Source organism: Galleria mellonella, unplaced genomic scaffold (assembly GCF_026898425.1).
Source record: "Galleria mellonella isolate WM207_F2 unplaced genomic scaffold, CSIRO_AGI_GalMel_v1 utg173, whole genome shotgun sequence".
In the NCBI taxonomy this organism is placed as follows: domain Eukaryota; kingdom Metazoa; phylum Arthropoda; class Insecta; order Lepidoptera; family Pyralidae; genus Galleria; species Galleria mellonella.
The window spans coordinates 4,399,453-4,413,759 of record NW_026442016.1 but is presented as its reverse complement, the minus strand read 5'-3'; the positions used below and the strand labels follow the sequence as shown (position 1 = coordinate 4,413,759).

The 14,307-nt window shown below is 31.5% G+C and overlaps 1 protein-coding gene and 1 long non-coding RNA gene across 2 annotated transcripts; one reads left to right on the top strand and one right to left on the bottom strand.

Moving 5' to 3' along the window:
• Positions 1-882: 882 nt before the first annotated feature.
• On the top strand, positions 883-3,068 carry LOC113515347 (trypsin-1-like). The gene is made up of 4 exons (XM_026899512.3): positions 883-990; positions 1,141-1,351; positions 2,228-2,486; positions 2,577-3,068. The coding sequence occupies exons 1-4, from the start codon at positions 957-959 to the stop codon at positions 2,907-2,909; spliced, it is 837 nt and encodes a 278-aa protein (XP_026755313.1). The 5' UTR covers positions 883-956; the 3' UTR covers positions 2,910-3,068.
• A 718-nt stretch (positions 3,069-3,786) lies between these two features.
• On the bottom strand, positions 3,787-13,739 carry LOC116413359 (uncharacterized). Its single transcript, XR_004224071.2, has 4 exons — positions 13,651-13,739; positions 8,770-8,914; positions 8,059-8,186; positions 3,787-3,859 (listed from the first exon to the last, which is right to left on the bottom strand). It is a non-coding gene; the product is annotated as an uncharacterized LOC116413359 (long non-coding RNA).
• Positions 13,740-14,307: the final 568 nt, after the last annotated feature.

The window sequence follows — 14,307 nt, the reverse complement described above, 5'->3', positions numbered from 1 at the left end:
GAAAATATTAAATTATATATAGTTTAGCGTCGATGAAAAACGGTGATTGACGATTTATTTATTTTGTTTATATAAAAATTATATATGTATAAAAAAGTAATTGAAAGATTTTAAAATGTCATCTTATTACATTTATGTAATATAATATAAAAGGAATACTCTGTTTTTCTAGTGACGATTTAGGAAATAATGTCTATTGTATTTAATAATTGTGTCTTCTGAATAATTTGGGAGCTGTGTTTGCCCCATATTAAGAATATTTCAAAAACATTTTTATTATTCAATTATCTAATAAATAATAATATACTATTATTAAAAGTAATTAATAATACTACTGTTTAGACTCATAATGGATCTTTTTAAATTAAATAATTATATTTTAATTTAATAATAAAAGTACTATATCTTATACAGTATAAATAATGGTACTGGACTAGCTTTTAAGACTAAAGATAGTTTTTCGACGATATCTTAAACTTATAAGAGTACAATTTATTTATTATAGGTACAAATGTAGTTTTTTTGTCTCAAGCTTACTTCTGACGAACTTAGAGTAGCATTTAATATCAATTAAGAGCAATTGATCAAAATATTGTTATTATTTTAAATGATAAACCTGTGTGAACTACTAGCAGAAAGGCTGTTTTTTTTTTTTAATTTCTTTACATATTGCTAAAGTTACACTATTACAGTGGTGCCTAAATTATTATTATTAGATTTATCCTTGTGAAAACACTAGATGATAATAAAATATAGCGTCTCTATACTCTTAGAAATATACAAAAAATCAATTTAAAAATTTTACAATCGGGTTTTTTGTTACTCTATCACGTAACACTTGTTAAGATAAAAATATTTGATCTTGGCGAATATCAGTGATAAAAAGCTTATCAAAAGATACAGTTGCTGGAATCCCGTATTCATTGTTTATTTAGTAGCGAGTTATATTTAACAAAATGTGCACCTGTGTAAAATATATTTTGTTATTAGGTAAGCTACTTTTTTGTCGTTTATCTACACTACTTTTAACCGATTCAAACAATATTGATTACATTTTGGATATTAATGTGTGATAATTAACACAAAACTCGAAATATAGCTTCTTATAATAATTATTACAGTTCTGTTCTTTTTTTACAGCATTTACAAATGTCATAGTATCATTGCCGACTACCGAATTGAACGACGACTCCTCATTGGGGAGAATAGTGAATGGATATGCAGTGAATATAACAGAAGTTCCATATCAGGCATCATTAAGACGTAAATTGGCTGGAAGCTGGTCTCACATCTGTGGAGCGGTCATCATCAGTAACAATGCTGTGTTAACAGCTGCTCACTGCACTGTTTTGTAAGGACATATGCCTATATTTTTTATATATTTGCTACTCAGAGTGGCAGTCAAGCTGAGGATCTATCTGATTAATTATAGTCGTGTTATGTTACAAATAAAAATATAATATATGCTTATGATTCATAATTATATTTCTGTTTAACCAAAGGTTGACTGGGAGAAAATGTTATATAGTATTAAATCAGTTATTTTTAATGTGGTAAATAAGTAATAAATTAAAATCTATAAGCGACGGTTACCACTTTCTATCAGGTTGGCCGTCAGCTTGTTTGTCATTATAAGTTACATAAAATAATTAAATAAAATCCATTGGATATGTTCCCTTTTAGCAAAATTTCTATAATTTTTGTATATATACTTTCAATAAAATACATGCGATAGTTTTTTAACCGTTTTCAGTAAAAAGAAGATTATTCAATATAACTGTTTGTGCATACGTATTATATGACACCTTCACTAATATGTTATATACTTACTTACTTAATATTTTTTTTACAATAACTTAATATTATGATATTTAACTATTATTAAGATTATTTATTTTTATGATTTAATTTAAAGTCAATAGGTTATATCTCCATATCCGCGCCATCATCATTATTATTTCAGCCATTATCCTTCTACTGCTGGACATAATCCTCACCCATGTTCGCATCATATTTGCTGTCAATTGAAATAGTATCTTAAAATATATTTAATAAAGATGCAGATAAGAGATAAGCGAACTTCAACACATCTTTATATGTACTTACGTATGTATAATGGTGCTATGTCTATGTGTGTATGTATAATGTTACTTGTTTAAAAGTTGTACTATATTATTATATTTTTGTATCTATCTATATTATTAATCTTATTTAATTTTGTTTTCAGTAATGAATTGAATCCGTCAGCGCTCGGAGTGGTTGTTGGTACGTCACATCGAATTTCTGGAGGGCAAACATACGATGTATCAAAAGTTATAGTACACGAAAACTATTCTTCTATCACTTTAGAGAATGATATTTCTATAGTAGTTTTGGCTAGAAGGATTCTCTTCAGTAAAAGTGTCAATTCCGTGCCAATTGCTCCATCAAATATTACATTGCCAGTTGACACGGAAGCTATTGTGTCTGGATTTGGAACCATTTCGGTAAGCTTACATTTCAGTCAAAATAAAAAAAATGACAATTTGTAATGATTGAATCCTATCTTTATTATATTCTTATAATTTTTGTTACAGTATGAAGGTACATCGTCCACAGTGCTTCTAGCCGCTAAAGTAAAAATTGTCAATCAACAATCTTGCGCAAGAGCGTATGCCCGTATAGCTTCAGTCACTACAGGAATGCTGTGCGCAAGCGCCCAGGACCCTCCCAGAGATGCGTGCCAAGGTGATTCAGGCGGACCACTAGTCGCTAATGGCTATTTGGTTGGAATCGTATCTTGGGGCGAAGGTTGCGCTGATGCTATGTATCCTGGAGTGTATACTCGAGTTTCCGAGTACAATAATTGGATACAAACCAAATTTATAAATTTAATGCGTGAAATTGATTTCAAAGTGATAGCAGAGTGACACGCAGCTGGTCATGTAATGAGGTTAATTGCAGGTCAATTCTAACAGATAATGGGCCTTATTGAGAACTAAAATGTGATAATTACTATTTGTTTATTAATACTTACGTTTGTTAACAAATAAATAAGTTATTAATAAATTTCCTCATTAATACAGCTACTTAAAGTATTTTTAAACCGAGTTTAATGTGAATTTATTACAATGATCGATATTTGAACTTGGATGAACAAAAACGGTCGGGTTGACCAACCTAATTTGAATACAAACAATTTCGAACATTGATGCCATTCGTGGATACCTGTACTAAATAAGTTCATTGACCGTCACCCGGTTGCTGATAAAGACATGATTTTAACGCTTGTGGCTGTCCAAACAAACACGTTTAATGACGTCGAGCCGTTGAGAGGTTTTAATATCATAAATGAATACTAATAAGTGTCTGTTATAATTTATCTAAAAAAATAATGTCTTTCATATTTGTCACTTGAATGTATAATTAATGAACCTACATATTATAACGACTCGTGTGCATATCAGCTCAATCACGAATGCATCGATGAATACGAGTGTGTTTTGAATGAAGCTGTTAAATAGATACAAATAGACAATTCATTGATCGATTACCAAAATAATTCACTGACCAGAATAACACCTATTTCTTCTCCTATCCATATAGTATATATATTATTCTTTATTGCATCACCATCATATCAGCTGTCCTGTCCAATGTTCACTGCTGAACATAAGCCTCCTCCTAAGAGGGCTTTGCCAGTAATTGCCACGCTTGAATTAGAAACCGCAGTCAGGCTCTGAAGATGTTCTAAGAGGGACGCTGCTGCCCTGCTCGTTTCTTGCGACACCTACGGGTAAGGAAAGTGTGGCCTTTTCTATGCCAGAACCACACGGGAAATTCTTTACTTACTGTTTTTTGTATTCTTACTGTGATTGCACTAGAAAAAAAAAAAGATACAGTAAGTACATGTATATCAAATTTTAAAATGATTGGTTAAGCTCGCTATTATATCGCTATAAGTTCGATTGGGCGGCTCAGTATATAATTTCATTTGAGTTTTTCTTCTCATTTACTTATGTATTTTACTTTCTTTTTTAGTCACGTATTACAACATCCTAATAATGAAAAAGAGCAGTAATACATTTTACACCGATTACATCCGTAATCATATAATAAAGTTGAATAGTTTAACCTATATATATATATATATATATATATATATATATATATATATATATATATATACTACTTAAACTATTTTTATTTGAAAATCATCTTACAAATAGTTACTACATACTTCATGTAAGAAGCTGTTGATTGCACAAATCTAGGTCAAGATATGATTGCACTGTAGATAAAATCATGCCTATATAAAGTGACACCTACAATTTAGCACTAATACTCATTCAGTGCTTATAGCTTGTTGATTAATGAACCGATAAATACATTAAATTCACCTACGAGCAACGAGAGCTCGTCAATTCATTTTACCTGCTCTTTGTGTCAAATCACGAATCATATTCTGAAAATCACTCGATATTTATTTAAGAATATGTATTCTATTAATATTATAAATGCTGAAGTTTGTAACTATGGATGCATTGATGAATGGATGTTTGTTACTATTTCACACAAAAACTATGAAATGGATTTGAATAAAATTTGACACACAGGTTGGGTTTATCCTAATATAGAACATAAAATACTTTTTTATACTGATTCCTAGTAAAGTCGCGGGATACAACAGGTATATAATACATGTACTAGTTCTAATATAAAAATTTTCATATAAATCCTTCTTGTCACATTTGACGTTAGAGTTACATGACTTCAGGATTTGTAATAGAATGTAGAAATAAATTTAAAAAAATCATTACGAATGGATACAATTTGACAGAAATGCAATAGTTTATTATTCACTCTGGAATAGCAAACAAGTTGACCAACTTCTTAATAGAATTTCTCAGGCCCATAAAATGCTAATGACATATAACTTATTATGCTTGTCACCACAATGTACAGCGCTATCAAATGATTTGAAGCCGAGCATATAATGTAAGATTAAGTATTAACATATTTATAAATTTGTATTGCTTGACAACGATATGATTAACGATCATTATTATAATTAATTCCTGTGAGTCAGTTATTCAATTTAACGAATAATATAATCATTATTGAATATTAACTTTACGTAAGTATTCAACATTTTTATGACGTTATAAAATAAAATGTCATACATGAAATATAACACACATTATGGCAATAAAAAATATTTTTATTTAATTAAAAGATTCATCAACACTAATATAAAGTATATAGGTATACATGAATCATCATACCTACCATACCTTCAGAGATGATTATAAGGGCAAGACAGCTAGACTTTCGAGGCCTTCGACATTATAAATAAACTTTCAAAAGTTTATAGCAACTATTACAATCTAAAAATGTTACATAAAATAATAGACATTTTTTCGTTCGTTTGTTCCCTCGTTTTTCGATGTATTTAATAATATCCGCTCTCAGTACATAGAAGCACATTTTCAGTAACAGTTGATAAACGATTGTTCGGTGTTAATTCGACGATAGTGTCAATATTTGTAGATGACAAAATGGTCGGCGTTTCAAAATATTCGTTTGTTGTCATTTTATTGGAAGCTATTTAATTAATTAGAATCTTCTTTTGGCATTAAACAATTATCATGTAGTTAAGCAGTAATTTTTGTAAAGTACTTTATAGATAACTAATTTTTAACCGCGAGCTCGTTTTAACCTGATATATTAATTGACCGGGTTAAAAAGTAGTCAATGTCCTTTACCATTATCTTCAGCACGAGTGGACAAAATTCCATAATGATTGGTTAAGCCTTTAAAGCGCTAAGTAATAATGAACAAATTGATAAACAAACTCATCTCCATATTTATATTTTTAGTACGTATTGCTTATTTACTAATAAAATACGATCTAAAAATAATGTTCGTGTAACTAACATTTACATAATTGCATGGTAGAGAAATCTTACTAATATAATAAAATTTTAACTAGATAATGGATGTACATGGAAGATACTTAAAAGAATTATATGAAAGTTTTTAATAGGACCTGTAGAAGTCAAAACTATCGTTTTTAAAAATTTTGACTGTTTGTACGTTTGTTCTGGCATCATGCAAAAACTACTACACCAAATTAGATGCGGTGTTCACAGTTGCATTCCTGAAGGCTAACTTAAAAACTAATGTAGTTTTGACCTTAAAATGCCATCTAGAAGTCTATTACATTTATTTTTCGCAGGAAAAAGTTAGTAATAATATAATTTTTACATTTTCATTTAAGTAGTTACAAAATTATCTTGAAATCCTCTGTCCCATTCGTGTTTCTACCGTGAAGAAGTTGTGTTTGCATGACTGTGTTTCGGTTTGAACGGTGGGATTTGGCAATGAATTTACAGGGCATAGAGGAATAACACTTAAGTCCTCAAGAATGGCAACGTATGGGTAAAACAGTATACTCTTTTATGTCCATCATACTGCTGATGTCTATAGTCGACAGTTACCACTTCCCATCAGGTAGACCATCAGCTTGATTGCCATTCTAAGTTGCATAAAAAAAAATTCATTTTCTAGTAATCAATCTTGTTCCAATGAAATGATTTCTTGACGTCATATAGATTTACAGTAGTCGTTAATGATCTTACAGGAAAAAGTAAAAAGTTCACGCGTGTGTGACATATTACAAGTGGTAATAACCGAAAGTACCAACTAATTACAAGCTCTTATTTAACCTCACACGTCACTGTGTGTAATTAAATCTGACAAGTTAAATTTGACCCGCTTCATGTTCAATTGAGTTGAAACTTACACACCTACATGACATGTGACACACATATTAACAAAAATTAAATATACAAATTTTACGAGCTGTAAAGGACTCGTAAAAATAATATACTGCACCTATTTTTGTTTGTAATATGAAATCACAAACATGTCACATTGTTGGCAGTAAAAAAAATCTGGTAAACTGGTCAAATTTATTTAACTAACTACCTGTTTCTAACGGATTTGCCTGCGTTAAGCAATATATAAAGTGTCCTGTGTTAAGTTATATGCTAATAATCTACTCGGGTGCCAAATTTCATTCAATTCCGTTAAGTCATTTATGTGTGGTTAAGCGACAAACATCCTAACAACAAAACATCTAAATGTTACAAACTTTCACATTTATGATATTAGTAGGATTTATACCCAGCTAATGTTTAAATCCCCGTTGATTTTCATATATGCCAAATCGATGGTGTTACAAAACAGTCTTACAGAGTGACAGAAACTTTATAATAAGATAATTTGTTTATTAATCTTATTTTACTTATCATCTACATCATATCAGACTTTAACTGTCCACTGCTGAAAATAAGCCTCCCCTCGAGGGTTTTGCCAGTAGTTGCCAAGCTTGGCAGGTGGATTGACAACCGCATTTTTTTTCATTGGATGAAAATGGATTGGTAACCCCGCCCGCGCTAACAAGATTCGCTGGCGGAGCACCAGTGAAGGATGAACGATGAGTATGAAAACAGGCCAGTTAGCCTATCATAATGAATTCATCATGAAGAATTAATAATGATAGTTTCCAGGTGGAACCGCGTGGAGGTCGACCTGGTTAGGTATGTTGCTTGCAATGGGATTTTTAGTCTCCATTACTAAAAATCCTTTTCCCCCCTGACTACCGCAGTTAGGCTTTAGAAATGTTCTAAGAGGGACGCTGGTACCCATCTTTGCTTGCACTCTCTTAGTCGCTTCTTACAACACACACGGGAAAGGAAGGGGTGGGGTATTCTATACCGAGACCACACGGTCAAATCGTGGTAAATATTTAAGAAAAAACAATAAAAGGGGTCTTAAGGACAACAGAAGCAAAAAATTTACAAATTTAGCCTGCCTGTCTGTATGTGTATTCCGGCATCACACATACAAAACTGCACCAAATTGGATACAGTTTTTACAGTTGTGGTCTTGATGATCTAACCAAAAATCCGGTAGATATTTTAATTGGTTAGAATTAAGAATTATTTTGTTTAGTTCTGCTACCATCAGTATGTGTGCGATCGCCACTTGAAGATTGATTAGTATCATTATTACCAGAATTTCTACAATCTTCCATATTAATCACCAATCTCTGACTGCTATTTCGTCCACGCACATTTTAGGAGACATGTTTTATCTCTAAACCAGGCATCTTCAAGCAAATTAACTGTTCCACGCCCAAACTGTAAAATAAAAATAATTTAAATTAATAATATTAAAAAAAAGACATGTAACTAGTCAAATAACTAAATACCAAAAAGAGACTTTGTACAAAAGTCTAGTCTCGATTGCTCGGGCACCTTCGTCCCATTTGTGTTTCTACCATGAAGCAGTTGTGTTTGCTTAGCTGTGTTTCGGTTTGAAGGGTGGGATATGGCGTGAATTTACAGGGTATAGAGGAATAACACCTAAGTCCTCAGGAATAGCAACGCATGGGGGATATCATGAGCGAAGCAGTATACTCTGTTATGTCCACGGTACTGCTCATGTCTATAGGCGACGGTTACCACTTTCCATCAGGTGGGTCGTCAGCTTTTTTGCCATTCTAAGTTATATAAAAAAACTACTGATATAAAATGCTGCACGATAATACATAATTTACTAAAATATTTATGTTTTAACTTGATATGCCATCAAGAAGTGATTAATTTCATAGATTTTCATACTTCTGAAATCCACACGTCCACACTTAGTAGCAGAAAAAAAGCTAGTTTATAATAAATCTATTGATAACTTAAAATATATATTAATATTCAAAATTTATACCTTGATAGAAGAGAATTTATAGATTTTTCTTTTATATTGTGTTAGTAAGAATTTCACGGTTCTGCTGAGCCTGTATGCATGCAGATTGTTTTTATACTGTATTTCCTTTGAGTACTGACCACAGGTAAGATTCAGTTTCTTGAGTCTTGAAATATTAAAGTAAAAATTATCATGAAATAGTTTACAATCTTCATTCCAAAATATTTCAAAGAATAAATGAGTTGGGTTGGAAAAAAAGAAATAAGTAGTTAAATTAGCAATGCAATCCTCCAACGACGTCGTATAGATACGGATCAATCCCTTAGCGACTTTTACCCTCCTGTGATTACCTTAATGCCCCACTAATACGATAATAACCTCATCAAATTTTATTTGAACTAAAAAAGCATAATTAATTTAGGAAAATGTACTCAATGTACAGAGTGGTAAATATCCCGGGGCAACTTAACCGACGACTACAACCCTATTTATGTTTAGTGATTACTTTCAAATAAATCGTGCTGGTGACTGCGTATTTGTAATTATATAATATCTTTAAATTAATTTGAAGAATGGACTTTACGTTGTTATGTAGATATCACGATTCGTTTTTCCGAATTTTCCCAGCGGAGCTTTTGGTGATATTCGGGAGACAGTAATTTTGAACATTTAACTTTGAATGGATATTAAATAAAATTGAACACAAAATATTACTTTATAAATTAAGGTTGTGTCCCATAAAAAAAAAAAACAACAATTGAATTGTGACAATACTAGTTATTTTGATCTAAAAATTAAACAACTGAACTAATTTTGATAAAATTTCTTTAGGATAAATCTATAAGTACATCAGAATTTTCCAACCAAGTTTAAAACTGACGGAATTATGAGGTAACAAACATAAAAAAATACAACCAAACTGAGAACTTCTTTTTTTTAAGTCGGTTGAAAAACAAAAAGTTTATTTTTTACTACTTTACGAACTTATACATTGTTATTTCCTAATAAATTAAAGTAATACTTGTACAGGGATTGTTTATTTATTTAATAAAAATTATTATAAAAATACCTGAGTTTCTTAATAAAATATAATTAATTTTAAATTTCTAAATCACTCTGATTTACAACTGATTAACAAGTAAACAATCGAGTTTGACACTAATATTACTGTGGTATATGATTTACAAAAACACATTCTGATGGGATCTTCCACTATGATACATAAAATCCTATAATACGCAAATAAAGCCGTAGTATACACACAGAGCATTAAGTCGTGAAGATCGCCCCCTTTATATTCGTACTTATCTAAATAATGATGGACAAATTTTATCGCTTGTCAGTTAGCTTTGTTCAACTGATTGATTACCTTATTTGAATTTAAAATAAATTTGATTATAATGAGATAAGCATTGATGATTTAAGACCAACATGTAAATACTTATAGCCTAAAATTTATGCAGTTTAGTATATAGTTTGGCCATAGCTGGGGGGGGGGCTAAAATTGACAGGTTCGCTTTTTTAAAGGCACTTAATTATGGCTTCTGCCCTACCTAACAATACTTTTGCCCTACCTTTAACATGGATGTAGCTACGGCCCTGTTTGGATGTAATAATACATTCTTGTTTAATTAATATATTTTACATCTATTCTTTCATAGAATGAGTACCAATAATGGCAATATTTTCCTCATCTGGCAGTCCATCTCTTGAATTTTATCTAATTAATTCAAAAACTATCTTGTCAAGTAGATACAACAGTTATTATAAAAACATTAATAAAGATCTACACAATTAAATGAAAAAATAAAAATAATTTCCCCTACCTAACTCATGACGGAAAATATATCAAAATAATTATATATATTATAATGGTAATAAGTAAGCATATAACATGCGATCATCGTTATTTAAATTATTATATTATATCAGCCCTTAACTATCTATTGCTGAACACAGGCTTCCCCTACGTTGCCACGTTTGGCAGGCGAGTTGTCAACCGTAGTTAGGCTTTTGTAAAGTTTAAAAAGGGATGCTGCTGCCCTTTCCTCGACCAATAAGTTCCCTTAGTCGCCTCTTACGACACTCATGGCAAAACAAGGTGTAGCGTATCCTATGCCGGGACCACACAACGAAAGCATCGTAAAATTTCAGCGCATTGTTCTCATGTTTATCATTTCAATTGATCTAAGATGTATGATGTATGTGAAATGTCCTGGTATATGTTAGTAATTTCTAAATTATGACAGTGATTCCTCTATTGCAAACTGTAAGAACACCAGGTCTCTCCAGAACAAAGAATTTATGATCGGAACACGCATGTCGAATCTGCTACTATGTTGCAAATGTACATCGAAGCTGCGGTCATAAAGTAATTAAATGATATAACTTTACAAAGTCTCCACGGAAGCCAAGATAACCGTATGTTTTGGATTTTTTTTTTCTATTTTCTTACTCAAAACATATGGGTATCATACGAATGTACTGAAATATTTGTCTGGCTATTTCTGTTGTTACGTCTACTAGATACACACACATTTAAAATACGACTCTACAATGCTTTACCTATGTGGCAACACAAACTCAGAATGAATAGACCGATTAAAAAATAATTTCATTTTGTTTAAAAGCTAGTTTTATCAAGATAATCATTGACTACTTATATTCTTCTTACTTGATTATTTGAACTACACCTTTGTGTGTTATTGGCTCAAAATATTTTAAAAAGTTTTATTGTATTATTGCAAATTTTTAATTAACTCATAGTATAATTGATTACCAAACTTACTTTTCGATTTTTATTATTCAAACATCTAAATAATCTAGTCAGAATTTCTTTATTGAAGACCTTAATAGTCGTATACTTGATTATAGTTATAAATAACAAAACTATATCAAAATTTGGTATTAAAACTACTCTATATCAATTTATTTAATGATGTAAATAAAGTGCTCTTCTATTAAATATTTGAAGCCCTTCAAAGTACAAATTGAGTAAAATATAGGTTAGTTGCATATTAAGACTACGTTAAAATTTACAATGGGATTAATGTTTCCAACTCGATTTTATTTCTGTTATCCCGATATTGTAACATTGATTTATGGCACGGGATAGATTTTTCGCATTTTTCGCACTTCTTACTTTCCGATTACATTTTATTTTCATATATGTAATTATGTTTTATTTACAGACCCGTACTATTTCATTACTTGATATGGACAATGACGCTAAATATTTATTTTATTTTCATTACGAGTATTATTGTTTTAATTAAAAATAGTACTATTTATTAAATTTATTCATATCATTCTATAATCAAACTGAGTACGATATAATAAATGTTCATTCGAAATTGTTTACGCTTTGTTTGTTAGAATGAGCAATCAATATAATCCAATCACGAATCAATTTGTACTTAAACACATCGAAAAAGTATTGTAATCTTCATTAAATACGGTGAAAGCTTCCGACACTCGGTCGTAATCCGTTTCCTCGTTCTAGGTTACCACATTGTTCTTCTGGTGTACATTTGTCAAAGAATTATCATCTATGCTTCAATAAAAACAAAGCTCACTTTGTTACAACGGTTGACCCTGTTAAGGACCTTGTCAATGTAAGCGCAGAAATTATTTACGACACCCCCTCATTTAGGTGTTTCCCATCTTGTTCCACAACATGAATTTCCACGTTAAGCTATCTCTCTCTATCGTCTCGTAATAAATTTTGGGGCGACTGCAAATTAACAATACCGTAGTCATAATTCGCCAGCCTGTTGCGGCGCGTTTATCGGGATGCTTGACGAGATGATACTCATATTCCGCATTGCTCATTTATGATCATTATTTCAAACATTAAATCTTCATCGTGATTAAAACAATATATTACTTTTTTTATATTCTTACAACAGATTTTATTAACATTGATATTATCGTATCTATTCGTAACATTTGTATTGAAGTTTATATTACCATTCAAATGAGTTTAAAAAAATATCTAAACACCTATATAATAATTTTAATAAATATGTGATAGTCAATTTTATTACTACTAAGTTGTTAATCACTAAAGCTTAAAACAACTTTTCTGATAATAGCGATATCGATAAACAAACAGCGTCACAACACTATTCCCGCGATGAAGCATTCGCCACTCAATTCAGGGGTGGCACTGCTCAGACAGCAATAACGTATACCGAATAGGTGTCGACTCTCAGCTAGCGTCTTACTCGGATCAATTCTAATCTCTGTCGTCACGCCCGCCCCGCGGCGTGACACTTCGGCCAAACACGTCAAATGTGCGGGCTGGCGGTAGTTGACGTCACCTAATCATAAGCGAGCTTTTTCTTTGTCCTCAAATTAGGACCAATATGGTTTGTTCACTCAATTAATTTCTTATTGTTTCTTATTGATGCCACATCGTTGTATCGTGAAATGTTATGGCTATTTACTAAACGTTTACAGAAATAAATGGATAGAGACAGATTGGAGTATGGGTATCTCCCTGTCATCACTAAATATTTATTAAAGTATTTTATCTATTTGTATTACTAGTTATGTTTATCCTTTAAGTAGGTAATAACCTACATAAATTTATTAATCAGGGTATTATTATACTCTAATTAATAAATGATATTTCAAAATGTATATTAGCATTGTTTATAAAAATAGAAACTCGATTTTTTATTGAATCTTTTGGTACAGCAGTTTTAATCTGAACCTGAATCTGAAAATATGAATTTTTTTTGTATATAATCAACACTTTATAATAGTTAATCAAAATTTGGTACTTCAGTGGAAAAGTCAATGATACCAATATGTTACCAATATTCAATTCGATTAGGCTGTTGAGCGCGTAAACCCACCAATAAGTAAGTGTAATGCTATAGTCCCTCGGCCTATTACCTGGCAATTTCACAGAACAATCTACGTCGAATCGCGTCGACAGCACACAATGATGTGACACACACGCGCTTTGCAACTGAGAGGGACGGCACTCGCTCCCGCGATTTGTTTACACAGTGTAGCTTTCCCTTTCATCGCATGCGTGTGTGCGTGACCATCTGGCGGGCGGGCGCGGTGGCAGCCCTGAGTTTGTAGTAGTGTCGCCCCCACACCTAAGCGCACCCCGTTTCGGGGTAGTCGGATCCATTGGTGTGTGCGTGACCCAGTCGAATAAATCTAGTGTAATACACACAAACATATTGGTGGCACGGCGTGTCATTTTTACGCTTGTGTTGTCGCTACTTGGGGTTCTTTATGCGGCGCGATGATATTATTATTCTGACGATTACGACATCCTTTATGCTCACAATAAAATAATTAATAAGGGATGAAGTGTATTGTTGCTCGCCAGTTTGTGATCGGTATCAACTACTTTACCTTCATTCAACTTAATGAGGTAGCGATGTGATTTAATAATACAATTACTCTAATAACTGTTCCCTTGTTTAAAATTTAGCTAAATATTTTACTTGTTGATAGCGCAATAAATATTTTAAAATAAAATATGTATAAGAAATAGAAAGGTAAAATTAATAACAAACAAATTATTAATTCATA

Excerpts from the sequence above, each read along its gene's own strand:
- LOC113515347 (XM_026899512.3), top strand. The coding sequence starts at position 957 with ATGTGCACCTGTGTAAAATATATTTTGTTATTAG. Across the intron at positions 1,352-2,227 it reads GCTGCTCACTGCACTGTTTT|TAATGAATTGAATCCGTCAG; the intron begins GTAAGGACATAT and ends TTTTGTTTTCAG. Across the intron at positions 2,487-2,576 it reads CTGGATTTGGAACCATTTCG|TATGAAGGTACATCGTCCAC; the intron begins GTAAGCTTACAT and ends TTTTTGTTACAG.